An 18,097-nucleotide genomic window follows, 5' to 3' on the forward strand; every position below is an offset into this window, starting at 1 on the left:
TCTGCTCATTGCATTGTTTTCTTACCTACTATATTTTCTGATGCTTTGCATTTTTTCTTAACCCTCTTGCTCTAGCAGAATTTCAGTTGGCAAACTGACTTCAAGTTTAATCTGTTGGGGCTTTTGCTTTTGAGGTCATGATCCATGACAACCGTGAAATGACTGATGATTGTTCTGGGGAACTGGCCAGGCATACTTTGGAACTTTCAAAAAGATTTTATTTTAATTTGTGTGCTTTGAAATGGAGAAAGCCTAATGCGGAGTTAGGGGAGGAAGAATGTTAAAAGGAAAAACTGTGCAATATAAATACTATCGCACAGATACTTAACATAATATAAAAAGTGCCCCTACGTGTTAAAACTAAATTTTTTATAGCTCAACTAACTACTATTTTCATCCTATAAACCAATACTTTTTAAACATAATTCTTAACAATTCATGTGCTAGTTCTGTGTATATATATGTTTACACATTTGCATGATCATTTTATTAACAGATTGACCCATATTACTTTAAACACGCATTACATTTAACTCAAGGAATAAGGAAATGATTGTGAACAGTGTAATTTTATTTAAATGTATTTAAAGCATCCTCTTTAAGAAAAATAAATTTAATGTAAATCTCAATGATTTTAACTGTGTATTGCATGAGCTTTTTATATATAATCATTGTTATTTGCTGGCTTCTCTGAAAGAACTGCCTTGAACGCTCTATAGATAAGAAAAGCAGAATTTCCTAGTTCGACTAGTAGCAGCAGGTGCCAAACATATATATATGTTTGTATGTATGTGTGTATAATTCTTTTTTAACTTTAAAAAAATTTTAATCTATATTAGTCTATATTTCTCTGTAACAGTTTACTTACCAGAATGAGGCATGTGATCTTTTGAACATAAAATACCTATGTAAGTCTTATTATGTTTCAGATAGCTAACACAATCCCATGCTAGAGTGAGCTGCATATCTACCTTTTCATCTTCCAGGTCTCTCAGCCAGGGTAGTACAAATGCAACAGTGCTAGACGTTGCTCAGACAGGTGGTCATAAAAAGCGGGTACGTCGTAGTTCCTTTCTCAATGCCAAAAAGCTTTATGAAGATGCCCAAATGGCTCGAAAAGTGAAGCAGTACCTGTCCAATTTGGAGCTAGAAATGGATGAGGAGAGTCTTCAGACATTATCACTGCAGTGTGAGCCAGCAACCAACACATGTGAGTTTTTCCTTTAAGTGGCTACGAATCTGACTGGAATGCAGATTGGTTTCCTGGGCAGTGCCATACATGGGCCATGACAAATAGGGCTCAGTACAGCGTGGTCAGTAGCACCCTGGGGACATACTGGCCTTTCCCCTGAATGCTACTGTCAATTCCGTGCAGTACTGTCCTGGACTAGACCTTGTGTCCAGCTAGGTTAGTGTGGAGAGAATGATGCCAGAAACTTACGGCGCCTGCCATCTTGGTTGCATCCCCTTTTTGTCATAAAAGATACTTCCAGATTGACGGGTAACCTGGGAGGGGGGAGGAGCCGACCTTCTCAGAGGGACCTGTCCCTAAGCTAAGCGTGCTGGCTGCCTTTTTACGCTCTCAGTCTGGACAGCACCCAGCAGTAAGTTCACCTACCACATAAGCAGCAATCCTGCTACACGATAAACCACAACTCATCCTAGTGTGTAGCTTCCAGCCTTTAAAAATCTGGCCAGGCTAGAAGTGGGGGCAGTTTTCTGTTCACTTGGATCTGCATTCATGTAAGGTAGAGGCATTTTCCACCTAGGACACTTTTGGGTCTTTTATGGGCAGGTTTGAAGATACTTTTTATAGACTTTAAGTATAAGATGATTTGAGAAGATTCAAGTTATTAGATTTTCCCAGGACACTATGAAAACACTGTGTGTCATGGTGAAGAGTTTGTTCTCTGGAGTCAGACTGGTTTGAATTCAAATGCTGTTTGTTCCTCAAAATAGCAGTGTCATCACCCCAGGCAAGTTAATTGAGCTGCCTAACCCTTAGCTTCTTTGTGTGTACAATGGAGGAAGTAGATCTGTCATTGAGTTGGTTTTTCAAATATTATTATACATACAGCATTTCTGGATCATGCTAAATTGGTTTGCCTTCTGTATGCCATGGAATTATATACTCAGTATAATATTCAAGCAGTATTGGTTACTAATAGCTAACATAGACCATTCTACCCATTAGAGAGAAAATTTGATAGTAAAAAGATGATTAATACCACTTATTAACTAAAAACTAAGCTCATATATGTCAAGGAATTTTGGACTCCATTTTGAAAAGTAATTCCTAACAATCTTCCTGTTGTAGCTTTTATCATTTACTTGTGCTTTTTATATACATATAACGTGTGAACTCTCCATATTTTTCTACTTTTATTTTAATGTTGTAGTATTGGATAGTGTAATCATCATTTAAGAGCTAGTTTCATAAAGTAAATATCTTTGTCCTGTCATGCCTTTGTGGTCTGTAGGTGAGTTCTTACCCACTCCCATTTCTGTTTTTATACAAGCGATAGGAAAAAAGATAAGATATACATTTTTAGTGTTCTAAAGTGCAGAAAGTCTTGTATATAGTTACTAACCTCTGAAATTTCTTGTTGTTTTCAAATCAAATGATTAACAGTGCCTAAGAATCCTGGTGACAAAAAGCCTGTCAAGTCTGAGACGTCCCCAGTGGCTCCAAGGGCAGGGTCACAACAGAAAGCACAAGCCCAGCCGCCGCCCCCGCAGCCACAGCCCCAACATAAGATCAACCAAGGCCTTCAGGTTCCTGCTGTATCCCTTTATCCTTCACGAAAGAAAGTACCTGTAAAGGATCTCCCACCTTTTGGTAGGTGATTAAAATCATATCCCCGCCTTTGAGACTATCCAGTGTCATGGTTTTCAAATTAGGAAAAAATCCTTATCTTAAATAACTCTAATATACTTGAGTCACTCTCTCATGTTGCCTCTTAACAATAAAACGTTAATGTTCGGTAAGTGAAACTTAACTCTTGCCAGTGGAAGGGACTGTTTATGTTATAGAGTCTCTCATTTAATCTTGCTCTTTGGGAAAAAAAAAAAAAATCTTGCTCTTTGTCATGGTGGTGGGGGAGTGTAAAATGGGAAAATTTTGCTTTTATTAATTTTTTAATGAGTACAGACATTACTTTGTTCATATACATTATTTACACCAGTTTGGCCTCATGATCAAGGAATTGTTAGAATTTAGGTAGAATATATTTTTAAGTGAAATGATTTGTCTGGAAGTGAATCCTTATTTTTGAATCATTGATTCTTGTAACTTGAGGGGGAAATATAGTTACTTCCTGAATGTTAAGGAGCCAAATCATGCTTCATCTTTCCCACTAAAACATATCTGCAAGTTTAGTTCCTTTATATAAATGGGACAGCAAAATTATATTTCATAAAATGTATCAGTTCTTTTATATGCATGTATGTGAAAGGAAACAATAAAAGGGAAGAAATTGAAGAAAAAAACTTACAGAGTTTTCTTAGATAAAATTGGTACTTGGGCACCGATATAGTTCCTGCCCAGTTACAACCTGTACATGAGGAGGGCAAGAGTCTTAGAGTAGGTCCTTCATACTCTATCTTTGGCCCTTTCTTCCTCATCAGCAAGTATGCCGTTTGTGGAGAGTGACAGCAGAATACCTTTACTTGCCATTTTCCCCTTTGATATATCTGTATTGCTCTCCCTATCACAAATAAGCTGAGTTACATATTTATTTGTCCACTATCATATTGATATTTATATATTACTAAATCCCCTGCAACCTGACTTCTATCTTCTCTTTTACATGGAACTTCTTATAAGGAAGTTTATCAGTCTTTCGTTGAGTTAAATATAGCCTATTAGCCAGATGTGTAGGTGTGCCTGAGTATAAAGCACTTTTTGAATCTGTGTATAATGCTGACCTCAGAACTCTTTCCCAAATCCAAACTATTTATTCATATAGCTGTAGTGTAACTAACATTTTCATGCATCTTTGTTATCTTAGCATCTATACATGTAAATAAAATATTGCTTTAAAAGTGGTCTTTAGGGACGCTTGGGTGGCTCAATGGTTGAGCATCTGCCTTCGCCTCAGGGCATGATCCCAAGGTCCTGGAATCGAGTCCTGCATTGGGTACCTTGCGAGGAGCCTGCTTCTCCCTCCGCCTGTGTCTTTGCCTCTCCCTCTCTCTCTCTCTCTCTCATATGAATAAATAAATAAATAAAATCTTAAAAATAAATAAAAGTGGTCTTTAAAAAATTGTATTAAAACAAGATCAAATGCTTACATGAAGTAAAATGAAGGATTAAATCTTTGTTAAATTTTACTGCCTCCTTCTTAAAGGATTCTGTTAAGTCTAAGAATATTTAAGCTAGCATTGATTGAGATCGTGTCAGGCTATCATGCCTTTCCAAGTATCTCTTTTTTGTCTAAAGTAAGGCAATTGAGAATGTCTCATAGGAATAATATTTTAATGTGACCGCCTCATTTCTAAAAATAATTTTTTTGGGGAAAATCACCTTATAGTGTTATATGTAATCCTTTTCCTTCTACCCTCACCTTACTTGATCCTACATGCACTGGATCACTCCCTTCTGAAAATCATCTCTCTGTGACACAGGGCACTGCCTTCTCTTATCTACTTATTTGATCAAATATTAATTGTATGGAATTCCTAAGAATGCTTTTATTAACTTTTCCTACTACTTCTATTTAGCTCTTGGCTTGTTTGTTTTCTCCCGTCATTCCCACTTCTCCTGAGCTCATATGTCCAACAGTACCAAAACACCCGTTGTGAGTTCACCAAAGTACTTAAACTTGAATTCCAATAGTAAATATTCTTACCTGTATCACTTTCACCCTAAATTCTAATATTTTCAAACTGTGTTTATTCTTCATAGTTTAACATATTGTTGAATAAAGATGGTGATTACTTTAAGATGTAGAAGCTGAAGTAAAATACCAAAAACAGTCCACTTCTAGTACTCCAGCAGATAGCAATCAGAAACCTCATTACAGGTGTCGTGTGCCTTCTGTAAGCTTTCTGTTTATACCATGATGAGTACAAAGACTGCTGAGATTATGAATGTAATATTAAATTTTACAAAAAGGCTTTAGTTATTGATGTTATTTCTTTTTAGTCTTGAAAGTACATACTTCTTTCTTTTATAGGCATAAACTCTCCACAAGCTTTAAAGAAAATTCTTTCTTTGTCTGAAGAAGGAAGTCTGGAGCGTCATAAAAAACAAGCAGAAGATACTATATCAAATGCATCCTCACAGCTTTCTTCTCCTCCCACTTCTCCACAAAGTTCTCCAAGGAAAGGTAGAACTTAAGTTACTTACTGTTTTCCTTTATAGTAACCTAGAACATTTCCAGTACAGTCAATTCCAGTTATATATTACATCATTTTTTGATATTAGAGTCACTTAAAATGATCTACTATATAATGCCCAAGGGATTTTCTTCCCTTCAGTTTATGAATTTGGAAGGATTTTGGTATTTTTCTTAATATTATACTTTCTAGCAAGTAATGTTAAACTGTATAAGGCCTTTTAAAACATACATTTAAGATTTTTATTGATTGTAAGTACAGAAATAATTATTTTTATATAACAATAATTACAGAGTTAGAGGGCTTTAAACACATAAAGAAAAACTAGTATCTTCCTGATTTATTTTTTCATTGTATTAACACGGGTCTTGATTATCTTTTTATCTTTTTTTGTCACTATTTTGTCTTATTTTAAGAGACTAAATTCTAGGCAGACTATCTCTTATGTGGATGCTTTCTGAGATTACAGTAACTGACTTTTTGCTGCATAAGTCCCTGAGTTACTTTCTCCTCCTCCCCTGTAAGTGAATGGGGGGAAGCCAGTCATTTTTCTCTGGAGGAAGGCCAAAAAGAGGAACAAATTGTTAGATATCACTGACGTAACAAATACCTTTTCAGCTTTGCTTTTTAGATATTTCAGACATCTGTGCATTTTGTGTGGGTATCAGTCTCTACTGTCCTTGTTAAATGGATACATCTAAATTCTTTTCTCATCCTGTTGTTAGGTGGCAGTGGCAATCAGCTGAGATCTTTTGGCTCCGGGCAGTTGGACTTAACCAGTTCCTCCTCTTCTCTTGGAAGTGAGAACAGTAACAAGAATAACAATGCACCACGGACCTATGGGATAGGTGGGGTTAATAGAACCAAAAACGGGGTGGGCAAGAGAGGACCTTTCTCATTATTAGCTAAGGAAAATGGGAGATATCCTCTAAATGTCAGGCACTCCGTCTGAGTGATTATTTTTTCTAGAGATGTTTTTTTTTTTTTGAGCAGACTGTTCAGCGAAGGCTTTAAATCTTGTCTGTCAGAACTTCCAGTGTGGTTTATAAAAAGGCTTCTCATAGATGAACACATTCAATCTTATCAAGACCTGTGCGCAACCTTTAAAAAATAAATCAGGAATTAACAAGTTACTGAAAGGATGGGGAAGTACTATTTAGAGAAAAAATTAGCAACATTTAGGTGTTCTAGATTTACTTTTTTAATTAGGTAAGTGGCACTGAAAAATTTGTACTGCATACATATAATCATATGAAACCAGTATTTTAAGGTAACATGAGATCTATAGTAATGTTTTTTAAAAAATGAGTACTGTGAAAGAAGATCTGAATTTTTTTCACTAAAAATATTAAGGCATGTGTCTCTTCCTTTGTGACTTTCAAAACTATTTTTAGCAACAAAGGAGAGTTAAGGGTCCTTTGGGCCAAAAATGTCCTTTAGGATATCCATTTAGACATCGTGATGGTTTGGGAGAAAATGGAGATTTTGCACATCATATCCTTCAAAACAGTTGGCTTTTATTATATTATTAACATTGAAAAACCAAATGGCAAAAATCCAAAAAGGTCTTCTTCAGATATTATTCTTATATGTCCCATTAAAATTGTAACACAGATACTTCCAGTTGAATTACTGTATACCATAAAGTTTGAAAAACTTCATCGAAGGTTACTGACTTCGCAGTTTGAAAAAAAAATACTTTTAAAGTTGATCATAGTTATTCTTCAGTTTCTTTTATATAGACTAATAGGAGTGCAATTTATACTTAACAGGAGCTAAGAATAGTCCAGTAGTGCCCTGATTTCTGCAGGCTCACATTGTTGCTGCAGGCAACATTTCCTGGCTCACATAACACTTTCTTTTTTTCCTCCTTGATCTTTCATTAAGCATGTTAAATTTCATTCGAGTAAAAGTTTACTGTATCTTAGTCACCTGGTCTCTACAAGTAAAATGGTTTTTTTCCCCACTTCAATGGTGCTATCTTTGGCCTACATTTTGGTTTTGCTTCAATTTGTAGATTTCAGTTTTATGTCATAAACCTACAGTGTCTGATTAATATGGTTGTATTTCCCGTGCAGGCTACACCTTGGCTCCCAGTGGTACTGTGGATAATTTTTCAGATTCTGGTCACAGTGAAATTTCTTCACGATCCAGTATTGTCAGCAATTCTTCCTTTGACTCCGTGCCAGTCTCGCTGCATGAGGAGAGGCGGCAGAGGCATTCCGTCAGCATCGTGGAAACAAACCTCGGCGTGGGCAGGATGGAAAGGCGGACTATGATGGAACCAGATCAGTACAGCTTAGGGTAGGCAGCTTTTCTTTAGGTTCTTTACATCACTTCTTCCATCCTTTACTCCCGATGCATATTTCTTTTTTTTACAATAATGCCTAAGAAATGCTCTCCCATCCCAGTTCTAATTTCTGTAATTTCAAGATTATTAAATGCCATGATATTTTTGTTGTACACACTGCTTCTTAAGTTAGGTTTATTCTTTATTGGAAGACAGCTGTTCTGTGCTAAAGGCAGAGGGTGACTTTAGGATGTATCCCAGATCCTTTGTAGGAGCTACCTTCCTGAAATCAGATTATGTTGAGCCATGCTTTAATCTTAGAAGGAAAGTGTTCCTTTATTTCAAGCAAGTTGTTGTTTTCCCTCTGTATTTATTTTTTGGTAACGATAAGGGAGCAAACCGGCAGACCTGGCTGCGAGAATGCAGTTCAGTGGCGCTTTCATTCTCTTCCTGGGATGGACACAAGCCACCTTTCCGGGAAGAACAACAAGTATTTGGGTTTACATCCTAGATGAAGTTAACAGTCTTGCACCTTTTTTTCCTTTTCACTTCTTTCAATCACTTAGGTCCTATGCACCAATGGCTGAGAGTCGAGGCTTATATGCTACAGCTACGGTAATTTCTTCTCCAAGCACAGAGGAACTTTCCCAAGATCAGGGGGATCGGGCTTCACTCGATGCTGCCGACAGTGGCCGTGGGAGCTGGACGTCGTGCTCAAGCGGTTCACATGATAACATACAGACCATCCAGCACCAGAGAAGCTGGGAAACACTTCCATTTGGGCATACTCACTTTGACTATTCAGGGGATCCTGCAGGTTTATGGGCCTCAAGCAGCCATATGGACCAAATAATGTTTTCCGATCACAGCACAAAGTATAACAGGCAAAATCAAAGTAGAGAGAGTCTTGAACAAGCTCAGTCCCGGGCAAGCTGGGCATCTTCCACAGGGTACTGGGGAGAAGACTCAGAAGGTGACACAGGCACAATCAAGCGAAGGGGTGGAAAAGATGTTTCCATTGAAGCTGAAAGCAGTAGCGTTACCTCTGTGACCACAGAAGAAACCAAACCTGTTCCCATGCCTGCCCACGTGGCTGTGACATCGAGCACTGCAAAGGGACTTATTGGTAAGCTGATTAGAAAGCTTTGTCAAATCTAACCTGTTTCAGAAGTAAGATTATGTCTTCATGGTTCTTGTTCTCTTTTTGTCCCATCCATTGTTGTGTAGGGCTTCCAAATTAGCAGTGTGTTCAGAATTTTGAAATGAACGGTATTTAAGAGCCCAGGTACTGTGGTCAGGTACATACAGATATATTTTAACATACTAAACATCCAGTAGATTTTTAGCAGTCAAGATCAGCAGATTATCATTATGGATGTTCTCTTATTCTTTAAGCTAAAATTATCAGAAACGATGCCAATTCTTTCTAAAGGAAGAGTTTTCATTTAATTGGAACTGGTTTAAATGTTCTATTATACTTTGTAAAACTTTGCACTTTATGTCTATACATCTTCCATTGACTTTTGTTATGCAGACAAATTGGGCGCTAAACAAATTCTCTCTGCACACTGTAGAACAAGGGAGAAGGTACTGAGAGATAACATAAAGCACCAAAGCATAGGCCTGGGAATCTGGCAGATTGGGGTTTGAATCCCTGTTTGTCACTTTACTAGCTTTATGATATTGGACAAGGTACTAAACTTTGCCTATTTCTTCCTCCATAAAATGAGTCAATAATTTCCTCTAAGATAGCTGATGTGGGGATTAGAGGAAATCTATGGAAGGCACTTAGGACAGTGTCTAGATAGGAATTCATAAGTACACGAAAGATGCTGTTGCTCTGCGGCTGCTGTTTCTGTGTGAAGTCTCCCCGTGTTCCCCTAATCCTATCAGGTTGTAGTTTCTATGGCATATTCAACATCTACATAATTGAAGTGTAGGAATACAATACAGGATACAGAGTGAGAAACTCTAGAGTGTAATCATTACAGACATCACTTTTATTAGTAGGGAAATTATAGTTATTTTGCCATATAAACAGTCATGGATGAATAACAATACCTCTTCTTGGGTTGTGATTTTTAAAGCACTTTTTTTTTTTTAAAGCAAATACTCAGTATTTTTACTGCAAAGAAAAGAATGATTTTCAATCCTAATGATTCTGTGAAGTTCAAGAAAATAAAACTTTAGTTCTACTTGCCTTTACAGATCTCGTGTTCTAGGTCATGAACATTAACAAAAGGATTTTTAGAGAAATACATGCTGTATAGAGTTTTTTAATTTGCATCATTTTTTTTTTTTTTGGTACTACTTTTTCCAAATTTAATTCTGTTTTCCAAAATGAGGTCCAAAAACCTGAAAGTGATCTAATAACTGATTCTCTGACAAGGGTAATGCTGGGTAAATGCCCAGCAAAGATGGACTAGCCTTTCTTGACCTTGGGGCAGGGAGAGAAGGAAGGAAGGAAACTTTCATCAGGCACTAGAAATGTCCCAGGCATAGTACTTTTTCTCTTAGCTTCATTCTTGCAGTAAACCTTATTACTATTTTATAGTTTAACAGATTGCTTATTACTAAGTTCTCTTGCCAATTATTTTACCGCATAGAAATAACCATCATGAATATTTGGTCCAGTTAACATCCATTCCCTTGCCTACAGTATCCCCCACTACCATCTCATACCACACAAAATCACATTTGTGATTACACTGTGTTTGCAGTCTTAATAATTACTTGTATAATTTATTATAAACATTTGTGGCGTGAAATATTCTTCCAGAAACTTTCTAATGGCGGTGCATTGTCTTTACTCTAGTGCGGAAGGAGGGCAGGTATCGAGAGCCCCCGCCCACCCCTCCAGGCTACATTGGAATCCCCATCACTGACTTTCCCGAAGGACATTCCCATCCAGCCAGGAAGCCTCCAGACTACAATGTGGCACTTCAGAGATCTCGGATGGTCGCCCGACCCACTGACACAGCCGCGCCTTCGCCCATACAGCAGCCGCACGGGCATCCGGCGAGCGGAAGGCCGGTGAACAAACCACAGTGGCATAAACCCAATGAGTGTGACCCGCGCCTCGCCCCCTATCAGTCTCAAGGGTTTTCCACCGAGGAGGATGGTATATATGCATTCTTAAAACCATAAAGCTAGCTGTGTTCACTTATGGGGCTTACTGTAAGCTTTCCAAGGCATTTGTTTTCTTAATATCGTGGTCAGCTGTGTCTTTAGCCATATACTACGGGAAGAAAATATTCAGAGGTCCAAATTTAGGGTTAAAGCTTTCATATGTTTGAGGTTTTTTGTTTGTTTCTAAATGGCTTAAGAAATACCAAAGATTGGGACGCATGGGTGGCCCAGTGGTTGAGCATCTGCCTTTGGCTCAGGACCTGATCCCAGGGTCTGGGATCGAGTCCCACATCAGGTTCCTTGCAGGGAGCCTGCTTCTTTCTCTGCCTATGTCTCTGCCTCTCTCTCTGTGTCTCTCATGAATAAATAAATAAAATCTTTAAAAAAAAGAAATACCAAAGATTGCAGAGGAGAGCACTTGTAATAAAGTGTGTACATGACTAGATTTCTTTACTAATTGTCAGTTTTCTGTGAAAATGTTAAATTTGGACTTTTAATAAGTTCAAATGAAAGTCTCATAAAGAAATATACTTCTCTAACATTTTTGCCTTCTTCCTATAAATCTACCTGGCTGTGCTGAAGAAGGACAAAGATTATTCCATCCCCTAATTTTTTTTAAGTTTTGCTTTTTGTATAATGATTATTTGCATAACAAGTTAAACACAAAAAATGAAAATTCTAATCCTGCCACTTGCAGATAACCACTATTTACATTTTGTTATATATCCTTCTAGATACATGCTGCTATAATTTATAATTTTCAATAAATTTTTCAATGAATAAACGATGTTTCTATTTTTATATTATGTATATATAAAGATATGCACCATATGTATTTTTTTAAAACTCTTATCAAATCATTTCTTAGGTGAGTTATACTAAAAATAATAGCTATGGTATTTTTATTTAACCTATATTGAATGTGTTCTCTCTTGCACAAGAAACAACCCGCTTACTGATTTTTTTTTTTTTTTCCTTTCTTTCCTTCCTGGTTATGTTTACAGAAGATGAACAAGTATCTGCTGTTTGAGGCACAGGCTTTTTCTGGATCCAGAGTTAGCCACCTTTAAAAGGAGAGCACAAGAAGACGTCCCTAGCAGCGGAGCCTTGGAACTCACATTCTGAGGCTGGTGGACCAGTTTGCCTCCTTCCCTGCCTTAAAAGCAGCATGGGGCTTCTTCTCCCCTTCTTCCTTTCCCCTTTGCATGTGAAATACTGTGAAGAAATTGCCCTGGCACTTTTCAGACTTTGTTGCTTGAAATGCACAGTGCAGCAATCTTCGAGCTCCCACTGTTGCTGCCTGCCACATCACACAGTATCATTCCCAATTCCAAGATCATCACAACAAGATGATTCACTCTGGCTGCACTTCTCGATGCCTGGAAGGATTTTTTTAAATCTTCCTTTTAGATTTCAATCCAGTCCTAGCACTTGGTCTCATTGGGATAATGAGAAAAGCTAGCCATTGAACTACTTGGGGCCTTTAACCCATCAAGGAAGACAAAAACAGTGAAATCCTTTGAGTACAGTGCTTTGTCCACTTGTTTACAATGTCCTTTTTGTTTTTTTTTTTTTTAAAGAAATGAATTTAAAGATTGTGTTCAGAGAGTAAATGTTATATCCATTTAATGATTACAGTATTATTTTGAACCTGTAAGTAGGGTTGCCAGCCTGGGTTTCTAAAAAACCAAATATGCCGGACAGGGTGTGGTCACACCAAGAGGAGGGAAGACCTGGCTTGTGAACCTGTCTTCCTGTGTCCTTCTGGCCTCGCCTGTGAAGTGCCCTATCCTGGAAGTATAAGATGTTAGCCAATTACTTAGATACCAAGATCCCTCATCCACTCCTTCCCCAGTGGGTGGGGTTCTTCCATAAAACTGTTTGCACATGGCCAGGGGAGGGAAATGGGACTCTTGTGTCCTGTGTCTGAGCCTTATGGAGTGCAGGATGGTGTCATTTGAGGGCGTGTCCTGCTCCATTGAGATGGATGGCAAACCCCATTTTTTTAAGTTATGTTTCTTTGATTTTTGTTAAATTAGTTTTAGGGATTTTTTTTTTTCTGTTTGTTTTTAAAGAAAAATGTTTGTAACTGGATAGCATTGCAGTGAAAGCAGCTTGGGATATTGGAGCTAATGCCAGCTGTTAATACTGCTCTTTCAAGACAGCCTCCCTTTATTGAATTGGCAGTAGGGAAAAAAAACAAGCCTTTAACGTGATAAAAGAACAAAAGATCAAAAACCTGATTAGACATGCCAGCCTTTGCAAGGTGGGTTAGTCACCAAAGACTAACCTGTAAGTGGCTTTATGGACGCTGCAGATAGAGAAGGCCTACGTGTAGCAACCACCTGCTCACAGCTGCTATTAACCCTATAATGACTGAAATGACCCCTCCACTCTATTTTTGTGTTGTTTTTGCACAGACTCCGGAAAAGTGAAGGCTGCCAATCCGAGTAGTACTCAAATGTGAGGAACTGCTGGTCTTGGATTTTTTTTCCATTAAATTCAGCTGATCATATTGATCAGTAAATAAACGTAAATAGCTTCAAATTTTAAAAGTCAAATTGCAGTGTTTTTTCACTGTATCAAACGATGTCAGTGCTTTATTTAATAAATCTCTTCTGTATCATGGCATTTGTCTACTTGCTTATATATTACATTGTCAATTATGCATTTGTAATTTTACATGTAATATGCATTATTTGCCAGTTTTCTTATATAGGCTATGGACCTCATGTGCAGATAGAAAGACAGAAATCTAGCTCTACCACAAGTTGCACAAATGTTATCTAAGCATTAAGTAATCGTAGAACATAGGACTGCTAATCTCAGTTCGCTCTGTGATGTCAAGTGCAGAATGTACAATTAACTGGTGATTTCCTCATACTTTTGATACTACTTGTACCTGTATGTCTTTTAGAAAGACATTGGTGGAGTCTGTATCCCTTTTGTATTTTTAATACAATAATTGTACATATTGGTTATATTTTTGTTGAAGATGGTAGAAATGTACTATGTTTATGCTTCTACATCCAGTTTGTATAAGCTGGAGAATAAATAAATATAACATAAAGCGTTGTCTATATCCTTAATGAATCGTGCATGCCTTTTATTATAGAAGTGTAATAGGGCTCTGGGGTCTCATTGCAAGAGCAAGTCCTCAGGAGGCCAAAGAGATTTAGCCTAGTTAGCCTAAAAACTGACCAATGGCCTATTCTTTTAGGTAGCTTTCTGTGGATTCAGAGAAATTAATGTTACAAACCAAACCATGTTCAGAATGCAGTGTTTCTTGAGATTCAGTGAAAAATAATGATGATGATCGCTAAATGTTTACATAACATTTGTTTCTTCTCAGCCCTTTTCCAGTAAAGATCTCTGTGGGGCATAATATTTTAATTCCCAGTATTAAGAAACAGAGCCTCAGAGAACTTAAACTGTCATTCAAGATCATGACCACTAAGTTAAAGGTACAATTTAGATAATGATTTAAGACTTCTAATGAGTACGTAAAATAGCATTGTTGTGTCTTTAGAGTTCTATTGTTTGGTAAATCTGAATAACATTTCAGTCTATCGGAAGGGCATTATACTTAAAAAGGTAAAAATCAGTTAAACAGCAGCAACCCACTTAAGGACATTTTATCATCCAGGGCTCATTTCTTATCCTTAAGCAGGTATAAATAAAAGTATCCACCACCCACTGGGAAGCTTCAGAAGTTGGAGTGGAAGCATATGGAAGCACATGCGCAAAATGTGAGAAAGTCGAAAAAGGAGTCAGAAGTTTAGTCCTAAAGTTTAGTACTAATGTGGCCACTGGCCAAACTTAAGAACACTCTTATCAAAACAATAACCCTATGCTTTATTTAATGCAAAGCTCTATTTAAACTTGTCATTCAAAAAGCTTAATTCTCTCAAATCTGGTTCAAAAAAAGAACCTGATGTTAATAAGCTCTTCATAACTTTTTGTGTTCTGCTAAAGTATAGGAAAAAAATCAGCCACTATGTGCCCATTAATGAACACTTTTGTGTTTTAGATTACCCTTAAGTGGCCAGAGACTTGTTTCTGCTTCATGACTTCAAGATGCAATCAATAGTAGTGACAGAATTAAGTCTATATCACGTTAATAACAGAATTTGGCCAACTTTTAGGAACGTCGTAGAAAGTACTTTGTCGGCAAACATTTGGTATTTTATTCTCTAATCAAAAAAGCCACACGGACCCAGGTCTGTTTCCATACATCCAGGTTAAAGCCCTCCACATAATCTCCTCCGCTTAAATCCACTTTCCTCTATTGGGACATGTGGAGTTTATGCTCATCTATATATTTTATCTCCAGTTCACTGATAATATCTCCCCAAATGTTCCTGAATGAAGCAAGCTTCTGAGAATGCTTGTAGCAAGAACACCTTTTAGGTCTGTGTACTAATGTATTAATGTGTTATTGCACTCCTGTTTTTGTCAAAAAGAGGGCGCTGAGTCCTTGATTCCATGATCTAATTCTCTTAAAAACCGCTTACTCAAGGAAAAGTGAATCAACTGAGGGTAAGTTGTTGATGGAGAGGAAATGACTCTGAATATTCACTAATGTCAAGAAGAATGTTGAAAGGGGCAATAATGTGATGGAAATGAGAAGGACAGAGATGGCTGCCAAACTGACAGGACTTTTAAGTGAATGAGCATTTACCCCACTGAAAATGAGACAGAAACATTGGAACTGAAAAATAATTGTGAATTGTACTTTTTTTTTTAATATCCACAGTTTTTGACAAGCACAATAAAATTCCTATCTATGTTTGAAATTATACTTACTGCCCATTTAGTTTTTACAATGCCATGGCTATATAACAGGAAAATTTATAGAGGTGATCAAAACATTACACGCAAGGTTAAAAGAATCTTAGAAAAGGCTTTATTTCACGGGCAATCAACAAGATCATAACAATTTTCATCATGGGAAAACTTGGGCAAATATAATATTAAAGTAAATTCAGAGTCAAATGACCAATTTTATAGAGGAGGGGACATAATAAATACCCTGGACTGAATTTACTTCAACACCTCAAAAATAAAAATTAGTTATATTCTGTAAATAGTTTCATAAAATTTTTAAAGACTTTATTAATAATATTAACTACTGGGGCACCTGGGTGGCTCAGTTAGTTAAGTGTCTGCCTTCGGCTCAGGTCATGATCCCAGGGCCCTTGGGATCAAGCCCTGCATTGGGCTCCCTGCTCAGCAGAGAGTCTGCTTCTCCCTCTCCCTCTGCTGCTCCCCGTGCTTGTGCTGTCAAATAAAATCCTAAAAAAAAAAAAAAAATTAACTATTTGACCAAACACTGAGTTGCCACACAGTATGGTCTTATGAGAACCAATGAATAGTATATCAGAACATTTGAGGTTTTCTTTTATATAGATTTATAATTTATGCAAAACATTTTTTTCCCAAATAAGACTATAAAATTAATGGAGGATCAGTGTCACATGTAGCATTAAGATAAAAATATGTGCTATGCTTCCAGATGTAGTTAAATGAGCTCATTTCATTCATGTTATGTACTTACTGTGGTCTATGCGCTTTTCTAGATGCTAGATATTTATCGATTTTATTAAAATGAACCAAGGTGCTTTTTAATTACAGTTTTTTTTTTTTTTGCAAAGTGTTTCCCATTTCTCAGGCCTTAGAGGGCCTTCCTCAGTGATCCTAAGATAATAAATGAATACCTTATCAAGTAGCCTTGATAAAGGAGATACTTGGCACAAGAATTACCCATGTAGACTTGCCAGCAATCCATGAGAGGGTCCTGGAATAAGTACTGTGGCTAGGAGGGAAAGCACCAACCAACTTAAACTCATCACATTCTGTTTGGGGTATTTCCATGCAAAGGCAAAAAAAAAAAAAAAAAAGCAAGAGCTATATTCAAATCAGTATGCAAAAGGCGTGAGACAAGAGAAGTGATGAGCATGCAGAAATCATGAATAAGGAGTCTGAAGTCAAGAAAGAGATTAATCAAAGACAGGAGTGGGGGTAAAAGTCTAGCGCAACAGATGCCTGTTTCTTAAGGAGCAACCAAATGATGTCTTCAATGTACCTGAATAGATTTCCAGTCTCAGAACAATTCCCTTGCAGGGTGGCTCTGTGGATTGTTCTTATTCTCCCTGAAACCAGGATGAAAGCCATTCCTATTCTTTGCATTTCCTCTTCTGATAACTGTTCTTCTCAGCACCTGGAACAGTGCCTGGGATCTGTAAAGGTTTTTATAAATGAATATCAAGCACCCTAAAGGGCCCAAATTACACTGGAACACTGGACAACCAAAATCAGCCAACATGCACTTATTGAGGGGCATCTACAACTGTGCCCAGTACCGGGAAATACTCAGAAGTAAAATAAGTGAGTTTATTAAAAAATTGGATATTTAAGATTTTATTTATTTGACAGAGAGAGCATGAGCTGCAGAAAATACTGATTTTTAAACCCAAGTCAAAAAAGAATTTTGTCCAGGAGACTCAAAGTTCCACTTTATCCCCATCATACCTCCTGCACCCACAAGAAAAGACTGGATGTGGTTGAGGAAGGGGACATTCTATCTGACTTTGGTACCATTATTGGTGAGTCCTCATGGCTTATTTACTACATTTTACAAAACGTGTTTGATTCATTCTTTTGTATCACTGTCTTGGTTTCAAATCACTGAGGGCAGGCTACTACACCTAACCAAACTATTTCTAGCACTATGTATCTATGGTTATGCTTAAATGATAGAATTTGTGTGATCTTGGATCAGCTGGTTATTTTTATACAGCACTTCAAAGACCAAAAGCATAGAAGAAACAAAATAGACAAGCAGAATGTGAATAAGTAAGAATGAAAAGAGCCAGAGAATTTGAGTGGGTAAGAGGTGAGGCCACAGCCCCACAAAATTATAATTATTGATTCACACGAAAAGCTAGGCCTAGAGAAGAACATTTGCAATACAGAATTTCAAAGACTCACCTTAAAAAAAAAGGCACTCCCCAGAGGGCTAGTAGAAATGAAAATATATATACCCAGCCTGCTCACAGGAGTCTTGATTCTCTGAGTGTCTCTTCTCCGAACTTTCCTAACAAGTGAAGACACTGGTGATTTGGCATCACACTGTGCCTGCTATCAGGCCCTTCACTACCCAGGAGATGGGAGCAGAATTTTTTCACTAAGATTCTTACTCCATCAAGAATCCTGAGACATGACCAAGTCTGTAATATGTAAGTCTCTGAAAAACCAAACAAGACAATAAAACACCTTGTTTTCAAAAAGGTGAAATGAATAGATGCCAAGGTTTCTTTTACAATTTTACTAAATTCA

At 37.3% G+C, this 18,097-nt stretch overlaps 1 protein-coding gene and 1 long non-coding RNA gene across 15 annotated transcripts in view; one reads left to right on the top strand and one right to left on the bottom strand.

Annotated features, from left to right (window-relative positions):
• The window catches only part of RAPGEF2 (Rap guanine nucleotide exchange factor 2), a 241,852-nt gene extending 228,023 nt beyond the window's left edge, over window positions 1-13,829 (top strand). For 8 of the 14 annotated variants that reach the window (XM_025439185.3, XM_025439187.3, XM_025439186.3 and 5 more), the window contains 8 exons: window positions 987-1,210; window positions 2,633-2,839; window positions 5,178-5,330; window positions 6,066-6,188; window positions 7,419-7,644; window positions 8,197-8,756; window positions 10,446-10,751; window positions 11,764-13,829. In XM_025439185.3, coding sequence (XP_025294970.1) covers window positions 987-1,210; window positions 2,633-2,839; window positions 5,178-5,330; window positions 6,066-6,188; window positions 7,419-7,644; window positions 8,197-8,756; window positions 10,446-10,751; window positions 11,764-11,789 — 1,825 coding nt within the window. In that variant the 3' untranslated portion in view covers window positions 11,790-13,829. The remainder of the gene's footprint in view (window positions 1-986; window positions 1,211-2,632; window positions 2,840-5,177; window positions 5,331-6,065; window positions 6,189-7,418; window positions 7,645-8,196; window positions 8,757-10,445; window positions 10,752-11,763) is intronic. The other 6 variants (XM_025439190.3, XM_025439192.3, XM_025439191.3 and 3 more) reach the window with 2 other exon arrangements.
• An 820-nt stretch (window positions 13,830-14,649) lies between these two features.
• Window positions 14,650-18,097, bottom strand: part of LOC125752556 (uncharacterized) — a 41,075-nt gene continuing 37,627 nt past the window's right edge. The window contains exons 2-3 of the long non-coding RNA XR_007402384.1: window positions 16,845-16,998; window positions 14,650-16,054 (exon numbers count right to left, since the gene is read on the bottom strand). This is a non-coding gene — a long non-coding RNA (uncharacterized LOC125752556). The remainder of the gene's footprint in view (window positions 16,055-16,844; window positions 16,999-18,097) is intronic.

This window comes from Canis lupus, chromosome 15 (assembly GCF_003254725.2).
Source record: "Canis lupus dingo isolate Sandy chromosome 15, ASM325472v2, whole genome shotgun sequence".
Classification (NCBI taxonomy): Eukaryota; Metazoa; Chordata; class Mammalia; order Carnivora; family Canidae; genus Canis; species Canis lupus.